This window comes from Lepidochelys kempii, chromosome 5 (genome assembly GCF_965140265.1).
Source record: "Lepidochelys kempii isolate rLepKem1 chromosome 5, rLepKem1.hap2, whole genome shotgun sequence".
Taxonomy (NCBI): Eukaryota; Metazoa; Chordata; order Testudines; family Cheloniidae; genus Lepidochelys; species Lepidochelys kempii.
Window position 1 is genome coordinate 72,301,309 of NC_133260.1, and position 27,866 is coordinate 72,329,174.

The 27,866-nt window shown below is 39.3% G+C and overlaps 1 protein-coding gene across 3 annotated transcripts in view; it reads left to right on the forward strand.

The window, feature by feature from the left end:
• Positions 1 to 27,751, forward strand: part of DCP2 (decapping mRNA 2) — a 29,857-nt gene extending 2,106 nt beyond the window's left edge. For 2 of the 3 annotated variants that reach the window (XM_073344712.1, XM_073344714.1), the window contains exons 2-11: positions 4,994 to 5,145; positions 6,784 to 6,911; positions 7,365 to 7,463; positions 13,642 to 13,794; positions 15,995 to 16,107; positions 16,189 to 16,296; positions 17,580 to 17,712; positions 18,114 to 18,215; positions 20,176 to 20,227; positions 21,127 to 27,751. In XM_073344712.1, the coding sequence (XP_073200813.1) occupies positions 5,091 to 5,145; positions 6,784 to 6,911; positions 7,365 to 7,463; positions 13,642 to 13,794; positions 15,995 to 16,107; positions 16,189 to 16,296; positions 17,580 to 17,712; positions 18,114 to 18,215; positions 20,176 to 20,227; positions 21,127 to 21,293 (1,110 nt within the window). In that variant the 5' untranslated portion in view covers positions 4,994 to 5,090 and the 3' untranslated portion in view covers positions 21,294 to 27,751. Of the gene's footprint in view, positions 1 to 767; positions 1,566 to 4,993; positions 5,146 to 6,783; positions 6,912 to 7,364; positions 7,464 to 13,641; positions 13,795 to 15,994; positions 16,108 to 16,188; positions 16,297 to 17,579; positions 17,713 to 18,113; positions 18,216 to 20,175; positions 20,228 to 21,126 lie in introns of those variants that run through there. The other variant, XM_073344713.1, reaches the window with a different exon arrangement.
• The last annotated feature ends 115 nt before the right edge of the window (positions 27,752 to 27,866 follow it).

Consider the following 27,866-nt stretch of genomic DNA (forward strand, 5'->3'; position numbering starts at 1 on the left):
ATCTACCTTCGACCAGTCGTGCATTTCTAGCTGCCTCTCTGATATCTCCATGTAGGTGTCCAGCATTCAGTTCTAACAAAGCTGAATTTGTTTAGTCTTGAAACTGTGTCCTCTTTCAGCATTTATAACTCTCCTGTTTTCCAGGTTTGCAACTTCGGTGCGATCTTCGAAAATACAGGGAAGGGAGAGAAGAGCCAATCTCTGAAATCCTGTTGTTTTTTCTCCCTAATGTGTCATAAGTAAGGCTGCGAGTTTGTCATGGATTCCGTGATTTTCCATGACCTCTGTGACTTCTGGTGCAGCTGGGGCTGCCCGAGCAGCTCCGGCAGCTCCTGGGGCTGTCGTACCGGCTGCTGCTGGGGCAGTCTCAGACCACTGTGCCCCCTTCTCTCCCTCCCCGCCCACCCCTGCCCGCAGGAGAACTTGGGGGGTGGGAGGGGGCTCAGGGCTGGGACACAGGAAGGGGTGAGGGCTCTGGGCAGTGCTTGCTTTGGGGGATCCCCGGAAATTGCAACATGTCCCTCCCTGTCAGCTCCTAGCTCTGCGAGCTGCCTGTGCCCACAGGCACCACCCACACAGAGCTGCGGAGCTGGCAGCTTGCAGAGCTAGGAGCTTAGGGAGGGACATGTTGCTGCTTCCAAGAAGCCCGGTAGGGAGTCTGCCAGTCTTGCCAACCCCAACCTCTCCAGAACCCGCGGCACTCCCAAGATTTAGTCAGGGGTATAGTACAAGTTATAGACAGACCACGGGTCATGAATTTTTGTTTACTGCCCGTGACCTGTCCATGACTTTTTTAATAAAAATACCTGTGACTAATATGTAGCCTTACTCATAAATCTGCTGTTTTTTCTCATTATCTCGTGTCTCTTTTTTGTAACTGTAGCCTCCTTGCCTGGCCCTCCTCTTTGGACAAACCCAGTTTGTCCAAAATGCAACTTCCAATTTAAATTTTTTTCTAGATTTTTATTTTATGTTGGACCAAATTCAGATTTATTGTATCTCATTCCCATCTACACTTTTTTTTTCTTTAATTTCACTATTTCTCATGTCCTCCAGTCCCCTCCCAGTTCACTTGTGGTACTAATGTATTCATTTTTCTTTCCCCACCACTTTCTTTGTGCCTTCTAGAACATCCATGTTTACATCAGAAATGCTCTCCCTGTCCTTTTCTGCCAAGCATCCTTCATTAAAACCTACCTCTTAAGGCAACTCCAGATCTGTCTTAAGTTTCATCATCATAGTACCTAAGCACTTTTCATCAGCTCTGTGAGGCAGGGAATATGTTCACTTTTTTGCAAAGCATTGTGCACTCCAGTATTTTATAATACTTTTACCACTTGCAGAGTGCTTGAACCTGTACAGTCTGAAGAAAGCATTTTTTAAAAAATCACTTTATCCGTTATCTTAATATGAAATTTATTGCATAGGTTATTATGTGATCAGAGTATAACTATATGCAACATAACACTAGAGTTAAATTCAATCCAGATGAGGACAGATAATGCTAGAACAAAGGACCAAAGACTATGTCGTTCAAGGAATCTGATCTCTGTTCAAATGGTAATGTAAGTTCTAAGATAAAATCTTCCATACTCATGTCACAGCTGTTTTTTAATATTAATCGTAGTCTCTAACAGTGTATTCTGTCTGTGGTGAACATGGTTGAAACCCATTTCTTCATTGATGGCTATAGAGAAGATCTCCTACAGTTTCTTTTTGGTTTTTATAATTTTTTGCTTTGGTTTCCCAAGCCTTTTTCTTTTTGTTCCAATAAACTGCGAAGTTGAAATTGTTTAAAAGGATAAGGCAAAATTGTCAGTCTGGTTTATGTAAAGGCTCACCAACTTGATGTTGTAATAGTAGTAATAAATTACAGGCGTATACCCAGCAGACATTGCTGGGAAGTTGTATGGCTTCTCCACTGCAGTAGGCAGATAATTTCTGCTCTTTTTAAAAATTGCAGTTTATCTTAATGGTGAGCTCTGTTGCTGATTTATTGGGCACTATGCACATGTTTATGTTCTACATAAACTTAAAAAAAAAAGGGGGGGGGTTGGGGGGTGTCTGTTTTCCTGTTGGTGTTCTTATGGGTGGGCCTGAGAGCAGCCTATGCTCTGGTTCTTTCTCCATTTCTCTCTGGATGCTCTCCTGCATGTTACTACTTGTTCATGTTTATGCTGCTGTCATTGGAAAATAATCTTTTGGGAAGGATGTGCACCATCAAACAGTGAAATTCACAAAGTAAACTTACTAAATAAAATTTTTTTCTTCTAACTTGCAGCAGTGCTACATCCTGTAATAATAATTAATAATAAATAAATCTTGGAAATGTTGTCTGTTAAAGCATACAGTTATTTCAGTAGAAGAGAACCATCATGCAGCAGGCCTGGCAAAATTTGCTTTTTTATATGGGATTATTCATTCCTTATTCAATACAACTAAAACTTCTAAAAAACAAAACAAAACTATTTTTCTGACTCTTAGCTGTTGCATCAGCATCCCATGACCACTTATGGAGCTTATCTGGCAAATCTCGAAAGTTGGATTTAAAACAGTGGTCCCCAAACTTTTTACCTCACGACCCCTGTCATAAATATAAAGGGAAGGGTAATCACCTTTCTGTATACAGAGCTATAAAATCCCTTCTGGCCAGAGGCAAAACCCTTTCACCTGTAAAGGCTTAAGAAGCTAAGGTAATCTTGCTGGCACTTGACCCAAAATGACCAACGAGGGGAGAAGATACTTTCAAATCTGGAGTGTGCGGGGGTGGGGGGGAAAGGATGTAAAGGGTTCTGTCTATGTGATGCTTTTGCCGGGAATAGATCAGAAATGCAAGCCTGTTAAGTTAGTAAGTAAGCTACCTAGAAAATGCATTAGATTTTCTTTTGTGTAATAGCTGGTAAAATAAGCTGTGCAGGAGGGAATGTATATTCCTTTCGTCTTTCCTCAGCCTCACATCTGGCTAATTCCAGCTTCTGTTGAACATTTCATTCTGTGATCCTAACCTTTCTGTTTTTAACTAATTTTACACCTGAGAGTTAGAAAGAAAACAAACAAAAAAACCCCTGGCTTGTAAAATTTTGCTGTGCTGTAACCTGATACCTTTTGTCTCTGATAGCTGTTCTCAGCCTACAGAAAAATCTTTTTGTTATGCCTGCTGCTCTGTCTCCCAGGCAGAGAGACAGAATCAACAGCTGCAATCACCTTTTACAAAACCTTTTAAAATCGTGCTGTGCCTCTGGTTCAGAGTGATCCCACCACTCTGCCACCATGTCAAGGTTCCTTCCTCACTCTGAACTCTAGGGTACAGATGTGAGGACCTGTATGAAAGACCCCCCCCTAAGCTTTTTCTTACCAGCTTAGGTTAAAAACTTCCCCAAGGTACAAACTTTGCCTTGTCCTTGAACCCTGTGCTGTCACCAGCAAGCGTGTTAAACAAAGAATAGGGAAAGAGCCCACTTGGAGTCCTATTCCCCCAAAATATCCCCCCAGCCCTACGCCCCCTTTCCTGGGGAAGGCTTGATAAAAATCCTCACCGGTTGGTCTGTGTTCACCTGTACCCAAACCTTTGGATCTTCAGAACAATGAAAAATCAATCAGGTTCTTAAAAGAAGAATTTTAATTGAAGAAAAAGTAAAAGAATCACCTCTGTAAAATCAGGATGGTAAATACCTTACAGGGTAATCAGATTCAAAACACAGAGAATCCCTCTAGGCAAAACCTTAAGTTACAAAAAGACACAAAAACAGGAATATACATTTCCTCCAGCACAGCTTATTTTACAAACCATTAAACAAAAGAAAATCTAACGCATTTTCTAGCTAGATTACTTACTAACTTTACAGGAGTTGTAAGGCTTGCATTCCTGATTTGTTCCTGGCAAAAGCATCGCAGACAGACAGGCAAAAGCCTTTCCCCCCCTCCAGATTTGAAAGTACCTTGTCCCCTCATTGGTCATTTTGGGTCTGGTGCCAGCAAGGTTACCTTAGCTTCTTAACCCTTTACAGGTGAAAGGATTTTGCCTCTGGCCAGGAACAATTTTATAGCACTGTATACAGAAAAGTAGTTACCCTTCCCTTTATATTTATGACACCCCCTCCTTACCCCTCTTTGTGCCTTCCCTCCCCGGCTGGGAGTTGGGCCGTGGCTCCAAGAGAGGAGGACGCAGATGGGTAAAGGGGCCGCGACTGGGGCCACGGCAGGGCCGGGGCTGGGAGAGGAGCCTCCCAGGGCCACAACTGAAGTTGGGTGGTGCTCCCTCACTGCCCCCCAGTGGGGTCTGGCCCAAGCCCTAGCCACGCCCCCAAACCTTTCTCCATGCCCCACAGTTTGCAGACCTCTGGTTTAAAGGAACCCTGTCAAATAGCTTAAGCTCAATTTTAGTTTAAAGAATCAAATCTCTTTGAAATCTAACAAGAAAATTCAATAGTGTTGATTAAAAAAATCTTTCTGTGAATGAATCGAACAGTCATACAGAATTTTACTGTCTGAATGTAAACTTTCCCTTGATGTTTATAACCCGGTACTGCATGCAACATTGTGTTAGTGCATGAGAAGGTGACAATGTACAGGGAAACCAAACAATTCTATTAAACCCTGTCCACTGCTAGCTTCAAACGGAGAAAACTGTGTATTAAAAGTGAGGATAAATGGTGGGGAAAATAGCTTAGATTTTAAGTTACAGTATTTTTAGTAACTCATAATGGTGTTAATACCAGGTGAGGAAACATTTTTCGTATATCTTTAACCTGACTGTGTCCATGAGTGTATTTTAGCACACCTAATCTGAGTTTATTAAATTTCTTTACTGAGTGTTTAAAATTCTTTTTTTTTTTAATGTGTACCAGTTGATTGGATGGGCTGTCTCTACCCCTGTCTGTAATGCATTTTCAGTGTTTGAGATCATATTTTGAAAACTTCTTTCTGCAAATTCTGTTAATCAAGCTCTTTCTCCTCTCCCCCCCCCCTTTTCTTTTTCTTTCCTCTCCGGCAGTCGATTTATTTTGCACATTCCAAGTGAGGAAAGAGACAATGCAATCAGAGTATGTTTTTAGATTGAACTTGCCCATTGGTTTTACTTGGATTTCTACATGCAGAACACACCAGGATTACCTCAGTGTGGGATAAGAGACTTTGCTAAAGCTGATATCCTTTTTATTGGTACAATTCCTGTTTTTTCAATGCTTGTGGATAAACTGTATACTAAAGTATAGTAGTGAAATCCTGTTTTCCTGAGTAACTGCTTGCACAACAGTCCCTTTGAGTGACATAAAACTGCCTTCATTAGAAAGTCTTTTAATGTTCATAGCTGCCATAATATTAGAGCACTTCAAAAAAACAAAAAACACCATTCACTATCTTTTCCCTAGCTTCCCAGGAGCCCTGAGAATTCAGCAGCTTATTGCTTGCTTTGAGGCCTTTTATGACTTCATCCTGTAACAGAGTGAACAGTCAAGACTTCCTTCTGTATTGAGCATGGTCAGGGCCACCTTAATGTAATATTCTCTCTGTGGCATATTCCCTCCCCTAACTTCATGGATTTCCATGGAAAAACTGACATGGGTGTTAATTCTACTAGAAGTAGTATAAATTCTCTGGCTTTTACGTGACCGGGGATGGTGTGCAACTGTGAGGGGTTATGCCATTGGCTTCTTCAGGATGTGTTTATGTAGTAATTCCAAATTATTTACATCTTTTTTTTTTTTTTTTTTATGGTGGGTTTTGATCATGTTCATGAAGGGTCTTAAACCTGAACACATGGCTTAAGCAACATTATTTTAAATGTGATTAGATCGTAACTAAAGTACGATTTCCTCACTGGGGTTGTGGAAGTCATGAAATCTGTGACTTTCAAAGACCTCTGTGACTTCAGTTCTGGTGGCTGGGAACTGCAGGGTCCCGCTATCTCCCACACTGGCAGGGAGCTGTGTGGTACCCCCGCTGCCTGAGGCAGCGGGCCCCCAAGCTCTCAGCCGCCATTGGCAGTGGGGCTACCCCAGCAGCTTCCCGGTTGCCACAGAGAGAGCAGGGGGACCCTGGAGCTCTGAGCCCCCACTGGTGGTGGGGGCCCCAGAGCTCCCAGCCATTCCGCAACTGCCCAGTCCCTTCCCATTTTATCATGGATATTTTTAGTAATAGTCCGGGACAGGTCATGGGCAATAAAGAAAAAATCACGGAAGCCCTTCTTTATTGCCCATTACCTGTCCCTGACTTTTACTAAAAAATACCCATGACAAAATCTTAGCCTTAATCATAACTTCTTAAGTATGGTTTTTATGCCACAGTTTGGCTATCAACTGTGGGAACTAATATAGCATGCAGTATTCCAACTTTTACAATGCTTAAGTATCTTTGCTCCAGCTTCCATTTGAGGACCCATGCTTCACTAAAACAATCAAAATATTTGGTTTACAAAAATAGCTTATGTGTCTTTAATTGTACTTCTGTGGTTTTAAACTTTTCTCATGGCAAGAACTTGGTTTCATGTTTAAAAAAAAAAAAATCCACTATTGGGGTACTTTCCTTTGAACAAAGGAAAGCATCTCTAACTTTAAAGAGGAACCATTGTATAAATGGCTTATATTTGAGTTGGTAAATCACTGTTTGCTCCCTGAATCTGCAGAATATAACTCAGTATTGGATTATGCATATTACCTTAATTTTTGGCTCCAAATAAACACATCTAGAAAATAAAACCCTATTCCGTATAGAAAGCAGTACTTGTAAACATTTGTCTTGGGTGGGTCTTTGTGTGCAGTAAGTTTCCTTGACCTGTTTCTATACTCTTTAGCCATTGCCCTTTTTTACTGCCTCAAGGTGAAGATGTGCAAAGGGTTTTGGATGAGTGGAAGGAGTATAAAATGGGAGTACCAACCTATGGTGCAATTATTCTTGATGAGACACTTGAAAATGTAAGTGTAAAACTAATCTGTGAACATTTATACAAGATGGTGAGGGCTGGGCAGAAAGGATATTAACTAGCTTTTTAACAATCCCAGCAATTTTTTTGTGCTTTAAAAATCATATTTTCAGACCGTAGATCATAAACATTACCTTTTCGCATTTTTATTGAGTTTCTGTACATCTCTGGTTTGTTGGGGGTATCTTTATTACCATTGTACCAAAGGCAGCTGCACATTTGCCTTGTTTTTACACCAAACTTCATTTTTATATATTTTTTTAATAATACAACCCTATACCAAAGTTTTTAATTCTTGCTAAGTCTGGTAAACTGTAATGCTAATGAACATATGCTAATACGAGGCAAAAGGTCTCCTCCTCCAGCCAAAAGTATCTCTTTGGGAATTAAGTCAAATCTATGAGATTAATGGGTATTTCACTACTGCATTGCTTGGATTCTGCAGGTACTGCTGGTTCAAGGATATTTAGCAAAGTCTGGCTGGGGATTTCCAAAAGGGAAAGTAAATAAAGAAGAGGCTCCACATGACTGTGCAGCGAGAGAGGTGAGTTCCATTGATGATTGTTTAAAAATTCCTTACCCATACATTTAAATCATTTTTCTTTAAGACAAAGTAGTTTAACACATGTTCCCTTCACCCATGTTGAGAGTAGGATTTTCATGCACACCAAAACGAAATTCTAGCAATCTGGTGGTGTCTGTCTACAGAAAGCTATTAAATTATGTACTCTTGTTGGCATCTACTGCTGTAGCATTTGGTCCCCTAAATAAGAAAAAAGTATGTGAAAGAGGCCACATTTGACCTATGATGGATTGATTTAAATCAGCAAAGTAGGAAATGTTGAATTAAATCAATTTTAATTGTTTTGCATTTGTACTTTTTATTAAGTTCCTAAAGAGAGGCTGATTTTAATTAGTTGGTAACCATTAAAGTAAGCAAGCATAGCCTTTACATTAAATTTGGTGGTTCTTTCTGCTAACCAGGATACACATATTTATACACACTTTTTAAAAAAAGTAAGCAATTAGCTTACTTTACATTTTTCACATTCTTAATATTTACATTTTTTATTTTAGAAAATAATGAAAGATGCATTTCTTAATTACTAGATTATTTTTTATTTTTGTGACTTTGTCCCTCCAAACAGAGCTTGACCATTCAAAATCAGATTACTACACACAAACAGCATTTTTACTTTTATTGAATAAAACTACCTTAAGTGCTGGATATGTAAGGAAAAAAGTTTTATCAAAATGGTTTGCATTTATAACTGATTTATTAAACAAAGGAAGTATGATCTCTAATTAATTGAACTGATTGTTTTTTGGTCACTGTGTCCTTCAGTAGTTTTTTATTCATAGATTAGAAGAGGAAAACAAGCTTTTCTCTTCTTTCAACCCACCAGTTGGTTTCTTAACTTTCAGTGAACTAATCATTGAACTGAACTTGTTGAATAAACTGAAATGAAGAAAATACTCTTTTCACTGGCAGAAGAGGCTACCGCTGTAAAAAGCAGGTTTAGGGCTTTAACAAATTCTGGTTTCAGAGGCTTAGCCAATGACTTCCACCAGCACAGGGGATTGACTTTTGTTAAAACTTGGCAGCAAATACATACTGATTAATATTTTTTGCATTTAATTATTTTAATAGATTATAGTAAGTTTAGATCTTAACATAGGTTGTCATCAAGTCAAATTTTATTTTAAATAGGTTAATTTAAATAAAACCCAGTATTTAACTGAAATTGAAAATCTGATTTTTCAAATTTTTTTAAAATTGATTTTTATCCATCCTGTTTTGACCCAAATGAAGTAATGTACTCTTAATATTTTATCTCATTTTCATGTATTGTTGTAGGTATGCTAATTTTAAAGCTGTAACAGATTTTAGGGAATGGTTACTCTTGTGTTTTTTTTTAAAACTTGTATTTATTGTACTGTACACAGTGGCCTGTGGCTAAGACGCTATATTAATAAACTTCCAACTTCACTGCTGCCACTTAAGTTGTTCTGTAATACTGGAACAGGTTAAGACAGTACTTCCGATCGGGTTTTTTTGCGTTTATAGTCACTATGGAATTTATTATTGAGGAAAGCTAGGTACATAATGCAGCTGCATGTAAAAAGAGGTTGTATGTATTTTATGACCAATAATATTTGTAGTTATGTAAAGATAGGGATAATAAAGTCTCATGCTGCAAAAAATATGAAGATAGGACATAACGTTATACTATTTTAAGTCTATTTCCATGCAAGAAAAATTTAAAATGAGTTCTAACTTACAAAATTAAGAAAGGGTTAAGCCAGCTAATAACCATAGACCATGCTATAGCTGTGTCAACTGAACTTTTAATGACTGTCTGTCGGGGTGTGAAAAATAGCACTCCTGACTGATGTATCTAGGCCTACGTAATCCTCCGTGTATAAGTAGCTACGTTGATGGAAAAATGCTTCTGTCAATGTAGCTACTGTTCAGGAAGGTGGTGCTTTTACACCAATGGGAAAATCCCTTCTATAGTCCTAGGCTGCATTTACACTACAGAGTTAGGCCAGCATGACTAAGCTGGTGTAGTGTCTGTCATGTAGATGTACCCTAAAGGTGTTTACTCCTGTGGGAATTCTGCACACATACAGAATGCATGTCCCCTGCAGATTTTGTCACCCATCCCCTGCAGAAAATAGATTCTGCTGGGGAGGTGCTGCAGTTATGTTCTCTCTCAGCCCCCCCGGGGGACGGGGGGTGGGCTGTGGCACCAGAAGAGAGAACAGTGAGCTCAGGGTCAGAGGGGCCAATGGCTGCACAGTGCCCTGCCTGCAGGGCCAAGTGAAGAGACACAGGACATGGAGGGGGCACAGACAGAGCGTAGCACATAGGCTGCTTGGGTATGTGTGTGTGGGGGGTCACATAGACTGCGGTTCAGAAGGGATAGTGCTGGGGGGACAGACGGGTGGGGGTAGAGGAGCTAGGGGTGACGGGATTGAGCCATTGACTGAATGGGAGTGGGGGTGCAGGGACACACGGGGACAGGGAGGAGGGAGAATTCAGGGACACACAAGGACAGGGCGGAGGGGGAATGCAGGAACACACGGAGACAGGGGTGGCAGATGTGCCTGACTGAATGGGAGAGGCTAGGGGTCAGACAGGGGCTGTATGGGGTAGACTCTCCAACTCCCTAATGCTCTTCCTGCCGCCTGCCTGTCCCCCCACCCCAACCAAACAAACACCTGTTCCATTCTTCTTCCACCCACACCCAGTAACCCTTCAGGTTCACTCCTAGGCTCCTTCCCAGCAATTACTTTCCTCTCCCTCAGCTTCTCCATTACCTCTGATTCCCCCAAGCCTTCGCACTGCTGCTGAGGAGTGCGGGAAATATGCGTCTGTATTGTAGTTTAAATAAATTATTACTCAAAGTTCTGTATTAATATGCCTAGTAAGGAATCTATTTGTCAGAAAACATATCCTGAATCTTTTTTGTTGTTGTCTGTATTGATATACTTGTGCACAGGTATTTTGAAATAAATTGCCAAAATAATTGAAACTGGCTTGATTTATATTGTTTTGACAAGTAAAATATGCCAAATTTTAAAATACTATATGAAGAATTTTTAATTTTTTTGGTGCAGAATTCTCCCAGGAGTATATACTAAAGAAGGCTGCTGTACAAAATGCATTCATTTACTTCTGTATCTTAAAACCAACTACCACCAGGTGACAAGATAGTGCACTGCTATACGATATTTGACAAGACATTGTGGCAGACTGACAAGAGCCTGCAATATGCTTAGTGAACTTCTTAGTTGAATTAAACCTTATTGATTTAGTTTAAATGTCTTTGGAGTTCATTGTATTGAAAATGAAGTTGTGTATGTGTTACTGTGGGATTGTAAGTATTTCCATGGGAAGGGTAAATAGAAGAACAGCAGGGGCTGATTAGGCAAATTTACTCAGGTTGTGACGCCTCCAAAGAAGCCACCCCCGGAGAGGTGTGCAAATAACTAGTTCCAATGGGATTCTCCAGGGACAATACGATCAAACACTATAATTGTCACTTACCTTTCATTAACTAACAGACCACACTCACCTAACAACTGACAATCTCCCTGGCAAGAAGAGCCCTGTGCCCCTACTAATGCAGCCTACACAATGAACTAAAATGAGGCATGTTCCCAAGGTACAAATGTACCTCTTTCCTTTGACTGGTTAGGAAGAGAGACTCCCCTGCACTCTGAGAGGCCATAGCCCATCAGATTTTCTCAATCCCAATGACGAGTCTTTGAAGCTGCTCGAGTTATTCCTTCACTGTTTAATACAGCTAACGGTGGATACAGCTGGAGTGTATGCAGATAATTCTTAGTGGCTACTGACCACTCCTGCGGGTGCAGAGTTAAGGTTCTATACCTTAACTCTTTTTCTTGGTTTTCACAAATTGGGGTATCCTGGAACTTGGTATTCTGGGGGAGCACAAACTATCACCAGGCAACCTTAACTCTGGGTTAGAGAGTTTTTTTGCTACTTAATTTTCTTGTTTGTTCTTTTGCATGTAGCTGCGCTGAGAGAATAGGCTTGATCCGACAAAAACCTTGGTTTTCATTTCTGTGTTGTGGGTAGAATTGCTTTTACAAACCATCAGTTTAGAACATCATTCACCAAAACTTGTATATTTTTTTCCCCCTAGTTTCTATTCTGACCCAACACTTTCCTTTTGCATAGGAGACTAGTCCAAAGTTAACAGCATTAGGCAAACTGTCACTTTTTTTTAAAAAGCTCTTGCATTTGTTCCCAGAGACCGTAAAATAAGTTGACTTTCTTTTGGCAGTGTGTGTATCTCCTAGATCTGTCATCCATTTCATGGATTAAATATTAAAGCAGGGGATCTGAAACTGAGGGTCGGGACCCCTCAGGGGTCACAAGGTTATTACATGGGGAGTCGTGAGCTGTCCGCCTCTACCCAAGCCCCAGTTTGTCTCCAGCATTTATAATGGTGTTAAATATATAAAGAAGTGTTTTTAATTTATAAAGGGGCTCACACTCAGGCTTGCTATGTGAAAGGGATCACCAGCTCAAAACTTTGAGAACCACCATATTAAAGGTTATTAGGGCATATCTTAATCTTTCCTGTTTTAAAAGCTTTTATGTCAGACCCTCAAACCTTACTCCTCACTATGAAACAGCTTCTCTTAATGGCTTGTTTGTGTAAATGTGGTCTTGCCACATAGGAGGAACTGCTAAACATCAGTTGCATTTTAATTTTGCTCCCTTTTCATTGATCTTTGAAAATTTTCTCAATGTGTATATAAAGTAGTAGAAGGGTTGTTGCTTCCAGAAAATGTGTACTCCCAACAGTCTGTCCACACCTACAAAGAGACTTAATTTACAGATTTTTACAAATTTTCTTATGTATTTGGCAAAATGAATCCGAAAAAAATCCAAAGAACAATGCTGACTCCATAGGGACAAGCTAGACTGTGAAAACTATCTGTTAATCAAGATGACCCAGTTTATATATAGAGGTGGGCACAGATCTCCGTGAAATTTGTCAGATGCTGAACAGACTTCGCTTCCAACCAGTTTGTTGTACATGTTGGTTCACAGATGTACATGTGTCTTCATTAAGATTCCTCAGGGCTGCTTTTTTGTAAGGCATTTGCAACATTTCAGTCCAGGGCACTGATCAAAAGCTTCCAGTAATGCTGGTTTTTCAGTTCTAAAATGGTGTGTTTGGTAAGAAGAGGAGAAACTGGAATCCCCTTCCTCCACACATTACTTTGCAAAAAAAAAAAAAAAAAATAGCCTTAAACATCAGGATTATTATTATCTTATAACTGCATGTTCTGCTCGTCTCAGTAATTATACCTGGTAGGAGTATAAATGTTATAATATGAAGTGGATGAAATATTCTCTTTTAAATTAATCTACATCTAGTCTTAATTTGTGCCCATCTCAGGGGTAGGATCTTTTACCCCTCCAATAGTGAAACGTGAAATACTCCAGTAAAAATGTTGATCCATAATATACTTTTTTTTAGTGTGTATAGTGATCCTGTCACAGGCTTAGCACTTTAATTCCTTCTGAGTAACAGATTGTAATAGTATGTCAGCAGAGTGAGTAATTCTGAGTTCCGTATCCCCATTATCACCTTAGGTGCCCAGTTTGAATTTAGTGACTTAATCTGAATGTTAGTAAATGTATATTACTCAGAGTAATTTATGGTACTGCTGAATTTTGATACAAGAACTGACATAAGAATGAATATTTTGTGGGGGGTTCATAGGACATTATTAGTACTGTAGGATGGGAAAGAACTAAAGTGTAGAAACCAAGTTAGGAGTTTTTAGACATCCAGAAAGTTATAGGAAAATTATAAACTCTCTCTTTAGATCAATATGTTTAACTTTTGTCTGAAGCAAAATACTTTCTCATGTGTCGAGCATCATCAACAAGCAGCCACGCTGTTTCCCTGTATTTGCTAGTTAGCATGCTCTTTTACATATTATCTAAATTCTTTTCCACTTCACACTCTTGAGCTGTAATGGACAAAATTTGAGTGTACAGAGATTATGCTGTTTCATTAGCAGTCAAGTATCTGTGCATATGTGCAAACATATTACAATCACTATCTGAGAACTAGTAATAAAGGGTTCCCTTCTGATGATTTAGCCTTTCAAAAATCTATTTGAAGGTATGACTTGAACAATTCTAATTTGATCCGTGTGCTTCTCAGGTGTTTGAAGAAACTGGTTTTGATATCAAAGATTACATCTGCAAAGATGACTACATTGAACTACGAATCAATGATCAGCTAGCACGCTTGTACATCATTCCAGGAGTTCCAAAGGACACAAAATTCAACCCCAAAACCAGAAGAGAAATTCGGGTACAATAGTTATGTTTTATTTATAAAGATTTTTCAGGTTGCCACTACCTCAGCAAAGGTTGATTTAAAGCTAAATATTAAACAAAAGGTAATGAATGCCCCAAATGGAGTAAAAGCTGCATGTCATCACTTTAGGTTTTGTCAACTTTCTGCAGGTCTGATATGAAGACTGATTGCTGGCCAACTGTTCATTATGACACCTGGCTCCATCATAAATTGGCACTGGAGTGCATGTGACTCTAACAATAAAGCACATCCCACTTTCTCTTCCCGCAAATATTTTTTTGCAGTTAACCTTTTTTATATGTCTTATATATTTTTCTGTAAGGATATAAATATTTAAGGATACTGTACGTTAACCTATGCATTGGAAGAGGAAAATGGGGCTTGCTTTATTTCTATAAGCAGTCTGTACAATCCAGATCTAGTGTATGATGGGTAGCAGAGAATAGACTTGGCTGTGAGACCCCATGGGAGCCAACCATTTTGTGAGTGAGCTGAACTCAGTGAACTTCTAGGAAGCTGTTGGGATGGAGAAGAAATTAAAGTGCCTGATGTGCTGAGAAGTGCTTGTTACGTTCATTGCCTCCGGAAACTTGAATTTCTCTTGTCATGCAGATAACATTTTAACTTTAACAGCAATTTTTGTTTTAAGACTAGAATTACTGCCAACTTTAGCTATATCTTTTGAATACTAAGTGTAATAGGGACAACAGCACATGATTAAACATTCCTCTTCTCCCCCTTAGGTTGGTTCCCCAGAGCTGTAAATTGCTAGCTCCTTGTTTAAGCACCCTCTTGACTGGGTCTAGTTCAGGGGTTCTCAAACTTCATTGCATCGCAACCCCTTTCTGACAACAAAAATTACTACATGACCCCAGGATTGGAGACCGAAGCCTGAGCCTGCCTGAGGTCCAGGTTGGGGAGCGGAAAAGCTGAAGCCCAAGGGCTTCAGGCAGGGGTGGGGAAGGAGGGGGAAGCTGAAGCCCAAGGGCTTCAGCCCCACCACCCAGGACTGAAACCAAAGCTGAAGCTCAAGGCCCCCAGGCTGGAGGAGGGTGCGCAAAGCCAAAGCCCAAGGACTTCAGCCCCAGGCAGGGGGCCTGTAACCTGAGCCCCACCGCCCAGGGCTGCAGCCGAAGCCTGAGTGACTTTGGGGTCCCGAACCACTAGTCTAGTTAAAACCTTGATTTCCATTTTTGTGTTCCGGGTAAAGGCCCTTCAGCATCTTTTATGTTCTTCCCTGAGTGAGTATCATGTGAATTGCAGAACCTGCTGGAGCATCCAGCTGAACTGACTCATGGAAGGGGTTAACTGGGGTTTTGGTCTGGGGTTAACTCTGTGCCTGCAGACGCTCGAGGTAAACAAACCATTTCAGCCTGCCAGCCGCTTATCCTGATGGCCCGGGAGCCAAAGTTTGCTGACCCCTGAATTATAGGGTCGGCTTATGAATGGGTCATAAAAAATTTCCATTTTTACTTATCCATCTTGGGGGTGGGGGCCGGCTTATAAACAAACCGGCTTATGATAGAGTATATACGATATGTTGTTGCAGACCTTATTTTAAATGAACTAACTTTCAATAATTGAGGTACTGTGTACTGCATTCCACATTTTAGGGATTCTAACAGAGAGACAATGGGGTATAATATCTTTCAATGGACCATCTTGGTTGGTGTAAGAGACAGGCTTTCGAGCTACACAGAGCTCTTCTTCCGGTCTCTCTCATGTTCTGGGACCAATACAGCTACAACAACACTGCAAACTTGCATTGTCATGTCTGTTACATTGTGGTGGTGGCCAGAAAAGTGATCCTAGCATTTAAAATAACCTGTATTGGTCAGCAGCTCTGTCATGGTTTATTAATTCAGACTCTTGCTGTAGTTTTTTGATTTTAAAGAAAATCATTGTGGATGACAGGTTTCAGAGTAACAGCCGTGTTAATCTGTATTCGCAAAAAGAAAAGGAGTACTTGTGGCACCTTAGAGACTAACCAATTTATTTGAGCATAAGCTTTCGTGAGCTACAGCTCACAGTATGCATCCGATGAAGTGAGCAGTAGCTCACGAAAGCTTATGCTCAAATAAATTGGTTAGTCTCTAAGGTGCCACAAGTACTCCTTTTCTTATTGTGGATGATGTGTATTTGCCTAAGTCCCTTGATGACTTCACTAAAGTAATTACTTTTTTCTGTGTTTCAGAACATTGAATGGTTCTCAATTGACAAATTACCATGCCATAGAAATGACATGACTCCAAAGTCCAAGCTAGGTTTGGCACCTAACAAGTTTTTCATGGCCATTCCCTTCATCAGGTATGTTCAGGATAAGCCAAAGTCTAGCCTCTTGTTCTCAGGACACTGGATTTTGTTGACAAAACACTAACTTCTTCACAGACCATTGAGAGACTGGCTTTCTCGAAGGTATGGGGACTCCTCTGATAGTGACAATGGATTTTCATCCACTGGGAGCACACCATCCAAGCTCAACATGGAGAAAACAAGGTAGGAAACTAGATCATTTTGACATGTCTGTCAACATTTTTATAAATCATTGGCTACACAAAGCTGAAGAATGTCCACTCTTTTTTTTCCTCAGAATGGGTTAATATAATAGATTATAGAGAGATCCATAGACCTGTTAGTAGGATGGAGAGGTTAATTAGTTCCCTGATGTGCTTGAAACTACTTGTATGGAAAATCTTAGAATATGGCAAAACTGAGAGAATGTCTTGTTCCTATATGGGAATATGAAAAGCAAGTGAAGGAGAAAATTGAAATTCTCTATCAGAAGGTAGGACAGGTAGATATGCTTTCTAAAATAATCAATGTAGTGCTGAAAGGAAGGAGAGGTGCCAAAAACAATGGAACAAAGTCAGGAAGAATCACTAATAGCCATGGTACTTAAAAGTAATTTCAAATTAATGTCAATTTCAAGGAAAGTTGGATAAAACCAATGTTGTCATGGTGATTCGGGGGTGATTGAAAAAATTATCTTGTAATGTGTTAAATCACAGGGAGATCTTAGAGCAGGGGTGGCCAACCTGTGGCTCCGGAGCCACTTGCAGCTCTTCAGAAGTTAACATGCGGCTCCTTGTATAGGCACCGACTCCGGGGCTGGAGCTACAGGCGCCAACTTCCCAGTGTGCCAGGGGGTGCTCACTGCCCAACCCCTGGCTCTGTCACAGGCCCTGCCCCCACTCCATCCATTCCCGCCCCCCCCATAACCTGCTATGCCCTCACGCTTCCTCCCCCCACCCGCCGAGCTTCGTGCATGCCATGAAACAGCTGATCGGGAGGTGCGGGGGGAGCTTAGGGGGCTGCTGACATATTACTGTGGCTCTTTGGCAATGTACATTGGTTTCCTAGCAGTCATGTGACGGAGCAACTTCTCAAACCAGTTCAGGTTGACAAAGGGGGTTCCCCATCATCAATCTAGGTCAGTTCAGCACCCACGCTCGTGTCATAAATAAAGTATCAAGGTGTACCCACTTGGTATCCACACAACACTTCAAGTGACAGGATTCTAGAGTAAGAAATCTTCTTTTTACTTGTCACATACTGTTGCTTTATAAAGTCATATTTTTTCCGCTTTGTGCATAACTCTTCCTCAATAAGCAAAACAAGTTTAGTGAGTGGAGAGACTATTAAGGTTAAGATCCAGTGTTTCAGCTTATCTTGTAAGATTGTCTGGAGAAGCAGAACAATGTGTATTTCTGTTCTGATCATAATAGCCTTGAATCAAAGTTCTTTTGCGGATAATTTTTTTTTTTTTTTAAATGGGATAGATCTAAACTTCGTTATAGCCAGCAGGTGTTTACAGATGGCTCTCCAGGAGACCAGTGGACGAAGTACAGACAACCACAGCAACAGAAGCCATATAACAATCATTCTGAGATGTCTGAAGCTCTAAAAATAAAGGTAGGTTTAATTTCCAAATCCATTGGATTTGTTAGGACCCTTTAAAATCCGTGGTAGTGCTTTGTTCAGACTCACTTTATGTATGAATGTATGGGGATAGGCTGTTGGGTTTATTGCCTTAAGGGATGAGACTTCATTATATCATGGAAAGGAGCATGCCTAGTCATTAGACCAGGGAACTGGGTATCAGCAGACCCAGAGTCTTTTCCCACCTCTGCCACTGGCTTGCGGAGTAACCTTAAACAGTAGCTATAACTTCTTGTGCCTCGGTTTCTAAACCTTAACATGATGTGGGGTACTTGGATGACAGCTGCTATACAAGTGGTATCGTAATGCAGTAGGGTGTGACACAAGCACTTAACCTTGATGTGTATTACCTTTTTTGGATGTGGCTGACTCAGAACATGAGGGGTAATGGTAGAAAGCAATATCAAGACACTTCTAACCAAAAGAAGAGGACAAATGGGGTCCACAGTCAGCCGGCGAAACAGAACCACACATTGGTAAGATTGACAGCCATAGTTCTTGCATTAACACATTTTGGTGACCTTTAACTGAGTGCGTAAACTAAGGTTTTGCTGATGGAATGTTAAATTGCATGTGCATGAAAACAGATCTAAATGATAGTGTTCAATGTACGCACTGCAGGTGACATTTCTCATCCCATATATATATATACACTTGTAGAGTATTGAATAATATAATTTATCCAATTAGCATTTTGTAACTGAATTCTAATGCATATTAAAGTGAACCTGAAATAGATGTTCCTTCCTGTAATAGTCCAGGTATTTGACAGAGAATGGTCTAGTACTGTACATTGCAATGGCAAAATATCTGCTGCTTAAAAATGAGTGGATAAATATTTTACTGTGGTATGGCAAAACCACTGAGTTTGAAAATGTAAAGTATATGCCTAGTCACTCCCCTCCTTTTTGCCTGGCTACAGTTTGAGGTGTGGGCTCTGAATCGATATCCATGGCACAATGGGATCAAGTTCTGCCTCAACAAACCCTGAATCCTATGACGTTAACTTAGTGAGTCACCGTAAAATACTATTAATTCCCATCTCCTTACCGCCACGCGAACACCCTCAGCTAGGTCATTGGTCAGGGAAAATCTTAACAAAGTGTATCTGACTGTTTTTGACCGTGGTATTTTTTTGAGGATGGGTTTTTCACCGTGCTCTCCATGTGGCCTGGTTCTACAACCTGTACCTTGGCTCTTGCAATATTGTCCATTTGGCCAAGCTCAGAAAACTGCACCTTCCCCCCCACCCCAGTGGGCCAGGGACTAGAGGGTGTTTGTAGCCACCTTCAATGGCTTATCTCCCTGACTTCTTAGGCCTCATTTGCTGTACTGTTGTCCAGGCAGCTCATCTTGCCAGCCTACACTTTTTTGGTTCTCCCCCCTCTTGACTGAAAATCTGACTTCAGCTCTGACTTCCCAATTCCCTGCTGTCTGGTTCCGTGTAACAGATAGGGAGCATGCATTGTGGAGAAAACAAGTGAGCAACAGGGAGCTGCAGGATGGGTCCTGGGAAGGCGGGGGGAGAGAACGAAATGTCAGGAGGTTGGCGACAGAAGAAATGTTGACTTCTGCAAACTCTGGGAAAATGCCATATTCTACAGCCTTGGAAGCATAGAGTATATGGGACCTTGATGAATGGGGCAGTTTACACTTTTTAGCTTTTGTTACAGGCAGTGAGTAGACTTGGGCATGTATTAATGCATCAGTTTATGCTTGGTTCAGGTTTTAAATGTTGTCTTTACAACCATTAGGCTAGAAAAACTTTTTTTTAAATGAAAACTGAGATTCGGAAACACAATTGTGCGTCAAGGGCTGATTTTTTTTTTTTTCCATCAATTTTCATGGAATCTGTGGGGCACTGCTTCATTCACTACAGGGGTACAGCGTTGGAATTGAGTTCGAATTGCAGTTAGCACTTACTCTTGGAGTGTGCATTCCTCACAATATGTCCTTAATGCACCTCAATCTGCCCCTTTTTCTTTAAGCAAATAAGCATTTCCATTAATAAAGTTTCCCATTTCAAATATTGGTGCGATACCTATGCTGTGAGAGTAAGTAAATATCTTGTCTTCAGCTCTCAGCAGGCTGCAATAGCAAATACTTACAGGAAATGAAGCTTGTTAGATTGCTTAAAAAAGAGAGTTGGCATGTGTGAACTGCCTATTTCACACTTTCAAAAGATTTATAGGAGTATGCTCGCTAGAGAATTCTTTATAGCAGTATCACAGAATTCACTTTTTAAAGCTAGATTGATGATAAACTAGCTGCTTTGATTTAAAACAAATATTTAATGCCTAATTAAAGAATTGTTGTCATTGCAGAGTGAACTTACCAGTCTGGTATTAATTAGCAGTTACATTTATTTCCTTGAGTACTGTTAAAATTAAGGCATGTATTTTGTAGAGTATAATGTGTGCTCGCTTTCTTAATCAGAAATGTGAAAAAAAACTTAATCCAAGAAGACTTCAGGATAACTTTGAAACAGGCAAGTGTATTAATTTTCATTTTGTATGTGAACACATTAATTTGAAACAATTTTTGAGACTGCATCCACTTACTACAGTACGTGCCGAAAAAGGAAACCTTTTATTAAATGAAGGTTTAAGATCCCTTTCCTTAGTTGTGAAATCTGAAGGATGGTGGAATATACAGTTGCTCATAGTTCACCATTGATGGAGAAAGTAAAGCACTGTATATCTGGGCTGAGCCTCGGGGAGGCATGCCATGGTGGTGACGATTTGAATAGATCACTGAAAAGGCTTTTCATGGTAGTATAGGAGCTGGGGTATCTGATGGTGCAAGGACTGTTCTGAAATTACCACCACCTGACTTAAGGCCCCCACGGGGCTCTCCTGCCCCTTCTCCAGGTCTCCACTTTGGAAGGGGACTGTGTCCAAGCAGTTTGTCACCGTAACTCGGGGTAGTCAATAGGCAGACTGCGAGCCAAATCCAGATCACCTGAAACTTTTGAATGGACTGCAAACTCTTTTTATTTACTTGTTTTCTCTGGAGTCTGGACCTTGACTATACCTTGACCAAGAAATTTGGACCTTGGCAAAAAATTATTGCCCTAACCTGGGCTTTGCAGAAGAGAATTAATCATTTGGGTAAAAACTGCTGTTTATGTAACTCCTACAAAACTTGTTTGGACCAGTAGGTGGCCAATAAAGCTAAGGAATTCCTTGCTACACTTTTTGTTTGAAATGATGACCAAACTGATAAAATTGCCAGTGTGAATAAATGCTAATTGAGCATAAATTTAAAGTTCAGCTTTTTAAACCTAAATAGTAGCATATTTTCAATGACCTCTTCATTGATCAATACAGTTGAAAGTTAAGTGGTAGAACATATTTTTTTCTTTTTTCTTTCTTTTCTTTTTTTAAGCAGATGCAGCAGCGTATGATGTGTGTTTCTCCATTGAAGACCTGCTGGAACATACAGAGGCATACTCTGTAGCATGTAATGGTCATTACAAAATCACTTTCTCATCAAGAGCTTTCTTGAGCTTCAAGTTTGACCATGATGCCATAATGAAAAGTTTTGACCTTTGACAGCAAACCTGTTATGGATGAACAAAAATCAAAGACTGATCTTTTGCAGTTGAGTGGGTTTCTAATCCAGCCTTACTCCTTCTCAGGTGTTTTTATTTTTTTTATTTTTAAAGCAATGCAGGGACTGAATGATGATTGGAAAGGGTCCATTCTCTTTGCAGTATGGAAGTGGCATAGTGAAGTGTCGCACTTTAAATGCAGTTCCGCCTTTATCCACAGAAGTACCTTTCCAGTGTTTGGTTCACTAGTTCCTGCTGTTGCATGAGAGGGCATTTTTTTTTTTTTTTTTAAACTTTGAAATATTTTAGTGTTGGCTGTATACTAACACACTAAACTTTGAACCTGCTCTGATATAAAGTTGTTGGAACACTCAGTCTTTATTTTCTGGTACTTTGCAGTAGTATAGCAATTAAAGTAATTCTCAGAGGACACCCATCTTCTCTATCCCAGCAATGTTGAAATCTTGGCGCACCTGTGCTTAAAAAAAAAATTATGAATTTCAAGTCTACTAGTTTGACCTCATCTTTGCAGTTCTCTCTCTTCTTCTCTCCGGTTGTCTGCCGATGTTCTCTCCTCTCTCTCATGCTCAAACTCATTTCAGAATGACTTGCAGTCAGTAGAATTTAAAACTAAATCCATGGGGTCCCATTCTGCCCTGACTTGCACCTTTTCCTCGACTGTCTTTGGTGGGGATACGCTTGCTGAACAGAACTTGGCCTTTCACACCTACTTGTTTCTGTTCTTCCTTTATGTCCATTAGAACTGTTCTCCACTAGGACAAAATGGGGACAAGCCTTCTTTCACTTGCAGCTGCTTTTAAGATGTTGAAAGGAAAAGTTAAATTTTGTGGCGAGGGGATTCTTGTATATACTAAACATTTGTAGTTGCTGAATGTAAATAAGCCTCTGCAGGTCCTGCTGAGAGAAGGGGAGGATTGAGGCAGATGTGTGGATGACTAGAGAACGTCATGTGCCACCTAATGGCTTAATCAAGTTTGCAACAACTGTTCTAAGTGTCCATTATTGTGTTCTATACTATTGTCCTTGGAGGTGTCTAGTGTCATGTGTGTTCGTTCTCTCTCTCTCTCCAATAGTATAGCATTTGATATTGCACTTGCATCTCAGTATCTGAAAACTGTAACTAAAAATGAATGAGGCTACAGCCTTTTAATAATAAGTATATCGAAGATGTGAAAAAATTAGCAGTAGGAATGCAAATGATACTAAGTGGGGGAAAAAAATAACTAGTCATACATTCTTGCATCATGATTCACTTGAGAGAGTTTTGAATATACATTTCAAAAGCATTTTATTGGGGACTGGGGGCAAATGAAGCTCCTCACTTGTCTCAGCAGCCAGTACCTATATTTTTCTCTCTTGTTCTTCTTTTTTTTTTTTTTTTAAAGTGGATGGTTCTCTAAAATTAAGGTAGGTGGGTGTGATGTGTAATTTGGAGGACTGAATGACTAAATTGTCTATCAGTGGCTGTTCCAAGGCTTTGTACATTTTCTGACCACAGAAGAGATGTCACCCACAGACACCCTTTTATATCTTTGGTGTGGTATCCACTAAACACAATCCCTGTCTTCTTGCAAATACCCTATAATATCTATTATCTTACATTTGCCCTCAATAAATAGCATGTTAGCTTATTTTTATCTTCTAATCTTTTCATCCCTTTGGGCTAGGGAATCTAGTAATTTTCAGTTGTTAAAACATTTCCCATTAGCCAGGAAAGCTGGACTCCTGTATCCGTTAACAGGAGAAATAGATTCCAGTTTTTCCATTTGGATAAGAGAGTCTTACAACAGGTCAGTTTACTTTTAGAATAGTTTTTCTTCAGTTGTTGAAGTGACTCTTTTGCTTCACCCTGGTGTGGTGGTGGCAGTGGGTTGACAGCCAGAAATAATGTTCAGAGGTTGCTTAAATCAGTAAGGCCCAGATCCTCAAAGTTATTCGGGTTGCCTAACTTCCAGTAATGTCAGTGGGAGTTAGGTGTCTAATACCTTTTGAAGATCTGTGCCTAAATGCATATGTCCTGTTATTTAATTGAGAGGGCTGAATAGTAAAGTTGCGGGGGGGCAGGAGGGATGAATTTGTCAATTTACCTATTCAGATCCAAATGAAAACAAAAGCTTTGTTCAGTCCTCTTAGTGTAAGTAGTTGATTTCCCAGCAATAAGTGTCTAGCTCCTAAGGAATCAGAAGTTAGCACTCTGACCTCCAGGCTGCTAATGCCAGTGAGTTTAATGAGACTCTCAACGGATGATTAAAAAATCAAGCTTTGGAAATTTTTATTTCTGATAGGTAGGTTAACTTTTCAGATATGTTCCTTTTATGATTCTTCACTTAATGCACCATGGATTAATAAGGGGAAGATTTATAGAGCTGTGTGAATTTTAAACTTGAAACTTCCACTTGATGACAGTTTGGGATGTGAAATGGCTCATAGCAATATGAGAAGAATGTGCATAAATGGGATATGCCTTACTGGGATCACTAAGTGTAGATTTTTTTTTTTAAAGTAAAAGTTTTCATTAATTACAAAAATACCTGGCTTCCTCACTGACAAATCCCAAACAAAGGCTGCAGAAAACAGGCCTGATTTTATGAAATCTAGCATCAGTGTGAGAGTTATAAATAAATTTGATAAATATGCAATAACTTCTATTTCTTTGTGTACAAGGTACTGTTTCAGAAATATGAATTCAGAATGTTCATATTTGTATTGACATAGTTTCCTTCCTTCTTGAGGTCTCAAACAGCTTATTAAATGTGTTTGTATATGACCTGCATTTGGGTTTCAGGGTGCCCTGCACTGTAAACGTTTCAGATTGTTTACTCTTACTAGTTTTGTATGTCTTTGTGTTTCATGTTCAAAATGTTAAATGAATCATTTTATACTTGTATTCCAAAGTGTAGGAGTACACCTTACAGGAATGTTTGTAAAAGAGTGAAGAAATAGCAAATGGATGATTGAGTTTCATTCAGTGGATTTTTTTTGTTTTGTTTTTGAGTGTGGGTGGGCATTTGGAGCGGCAAGATTATCTAGTGAAATAGGTTGTGAATGGATTTCGGAGATCTAAGCGCTTGTTGGTGTGAAGATGCTTGAAAAGTAAGCATGTCTGTCTACTGTGCTTGGAATAAAACAAGTTGCAACACTCACCTGCAGTTGCTAATCAAATTGTGACTCACTCATCTGTAACCTTGAAGTTAAGCCACTCATGAAATTATGAGGAAGAATGTTTAATGGACAAAAAGCTCAATGCAGGTACTGGAAATTCTGGAATTAGTTCACATAGCAGTCTCTAGTACTATGTAAACAGTAATTTATTTTAGTTTTTTAGTGCAGTTTTATGCATTTTCCCTCCAGTTATTTTTATGCAGTGTGTGGGGTTTTGGTTTTTAATTTTTGGAGGATTTTGAGACTATAGACTAATTTTAGCATGTTCTGTAACTTGGTAGTCTTTAAAAATTTCCATTTTTCAATACACGTGTGGTATTGAATCCTGCACAGAGTTTGAGGTATGGAGATAGAGGTATGGAGGGGGAAAAATATTTTATCTTATTTCACAATTAAAAGCTTCCCTTTCTGTATGTTTCGTTTGTAGTAAGTCTCTCTCTCTCTCTCACAAAATTACAGGTTTACATACTGTGCTCTGATCGTAGTTTACTTTGGAGATCTACAAAAACAACGTTTGCTGTGTTTATACTCGGTTTGTTTAAAATGCTGCATGTAATGTTAAGGCAAACTGTGTAGTCTGGCTATTCCTAACATGTTTCCAATCAGTCATTTTAATATGAAAAGTGCATTTTCTTCTGTGATCACTGATTTTGAAGTGGGTTTTTTTCCAGTGTGATTTGCCCTCCTCTCCCCAGCCCCCACTGCCCTCATCTCTGGCTGGCCTGAATCAAGCTCTATATCCGTGTTGGAACTTGAGGTGTTACCGTTGGGCCATATGGCCAGTTTTATAGTGTTAGCTCAGTGAGCTTTTCTTTTTTAGCTACTTGATTTCAAATCGTGATTTAACAAATCATACTGACTACTTCAGTCTAGGAGCTAGAATGTCTTGAGTTATTCCAGTGTCTTTTTTTCTCTGGGCTAACCCCAAGGTGCACTAATCTTGTAAAACTACATTTACTGGAATTTATTCTAATCTATATTGGGAAGCCAAAACTTTTGGAAAAGTGTGCTTGTGGGATAGCGTAAATCTCCTTTATAGACTTAAGTAGTTTGCAGTTTAAACATAGGCACAAGATGTTGTTGTTTTTAGTTTTGTTGATATAGGTTTCAAACTGCTTTTGAAATTATGCTAGACCAATGATGATTTTTTTTTTTTTTTCAACCTTTATTTGTGGTCCCTAAAAAAATTTTGAATGGAGGAAATCTTAGATATAGTCTGTGGACACCAAGGGGGCTGCAGACCGCAGGTTGAAAACCACTCCCCTGGACTGAATTTGAGTCCACTTCAGCATTTTAGTGTTGCAGCAACCAAAATATTTAAGATGTGGAGTTTTATACATGAAATTAATTCACCCATAATAGAAAGTGCACTGTGAAGGCTCTCTTGCAGCAAATGAGGCTTGGAAAGGTAAGCTCTGGTCACTTTTTTTTTTTTTTTTTTTTTTAATGTTTGTAGCAATGTTCTTCAACAATGGAAAGAGCAAGAGTGGGCTAAAAGGTAGTATTTGCACTGTTTTTTATACTGTACATGAGCACTATAAGAAATGCAGTGTGTTCTTTGCCGAGTGTGCATTTCACTACTGTTCCAAGTAAGTTTTATAAGCCTTACTGTGAGGGTGTGACACTGCATATGTAGCAGTTCCTTCCTTCAGGATCATGCAAGAACAAATGTCTCAATTTTAAATGTTCTTCTACTGACCTAATGCTTGGGTTTAACTTTGCATTTTTACTTTAAAGTCACTGTAAACATTGACTTTCATGGTTTCTAATGTGACTCCAGTTTTAGGACAATCTGTAGGAAACATGAACCAAAATGATGGCATGTTCTGTATTACAGAAAGGCCTATGCTCCTGATAGTTTGCCAGCTAACACATACAGGATATATGGGGAGGGAGCAGGATGGGATTTAAGGAGTTTTACTCAACTACTTGGGAAGGTATCTGTTCAAATGATTTCTGGGTGAATAGGAAGAAAAAACCTTGTGTGTAGAAATAACTTGTTCATATTTAATTTAACAAAACTATACCATGAAATTGTTTAAAACATTCATACTGTATGAATTTTTTGTTCAAAAGGTGAATACTAACTTAATTTGCTAGTCTTTAATATTACTATGAAGTTTGGATTGTATATCTTTTAATAAGATATAGAAATCATGTTCTAAATGTTGAGTGCTGCAAATTTTGTGATGAGAAATGCAACATTTTTCAAATGAGATGGTGATGTACATAAAATGCTATAATTAAAACTTAATTTGATTTCCTGATTGTGACAAGAATGTGACTGAATCTTGTAAGCTCTCAAGGACATTTGGATAGAATTATTACAGTAGAAGGGGATCACCTTTTAGTCTCACCAGTTGAGAACAATCCTGTTACATAAGAAAACTACTAGATGAAATGGTATGCTAATAAATCCTAAAAGCTACTTGATTTCTAGAGAGCAAATATATTTGTCTTGTAACAGACAACCACACAGAATATCCAAAGAAAAATTATTCCATGCTGTACAAAAAATGTCTAAGTTCTGAGATTGTCTTGAAGAAACTTAAGCAATGACAGGGATTAGTTCTGGGATCGGGAAGTATTCTATTGTATAGGTCAGGTGTGAGTAGTACTTTAAGAATGTGGTCTATCTTCACTGACTTTAATTAGTATAATGCTACAAATACATTTTATTTAAACACGCAAAGTTACAGGTTTTATTCAGTTTCTGTGAGCTAGTCCTGAAGAGCACTGTTCAACTCTTCAGCTTTAGGTAAGATCTGTAACTGAACTAACAGATTACATGCATTTTTGAAGCATTGTGTACATTCACTGATCCAGAAATTGAAGCACTTTGTTTGTTAGACAATTAACATTTAGAGACATTGGCTGTTTCTTTTATCCAGACAGTCAAATACTTTGACAGTAAAAAATGCTTTAAATTGTTACTGTAATAATGAAGTATGAACATAACTGTTGGTGGTTTGAAATTTCATGTCTGTGCTGCCTGGGGCAGCAGAATACTTATACTGCAGAATGTTTTGACATATTGCCTTAAATGCCCATTAGTAGCACTGATTCTACATGTGCCACTTACAAGAGCATAAAAGTTTATAGCAAGCATTGCTCAAGTTAAAACTGACTGGAGCTGGATTCTGAACTTTTTAAAGACCAATGTGAGCAGGATATAGGTTTGGAACATTAGATGAGAGGATTTACTGTCAAACCCCGATCCGCGCTTTTAAAGTATTTGTGAAATGGAGTGATTTGTCATTAAAAGAATCAAACGTGTGCAACTGTCTCCTTCCATTTAAAAATGTTTGCCTTTTAATGTATACTTTCATATTAAATTTGAAGAGGAGTTTTAAAGGAGAATGAGGTAGCTGCAGACTTACTTTTTAATACA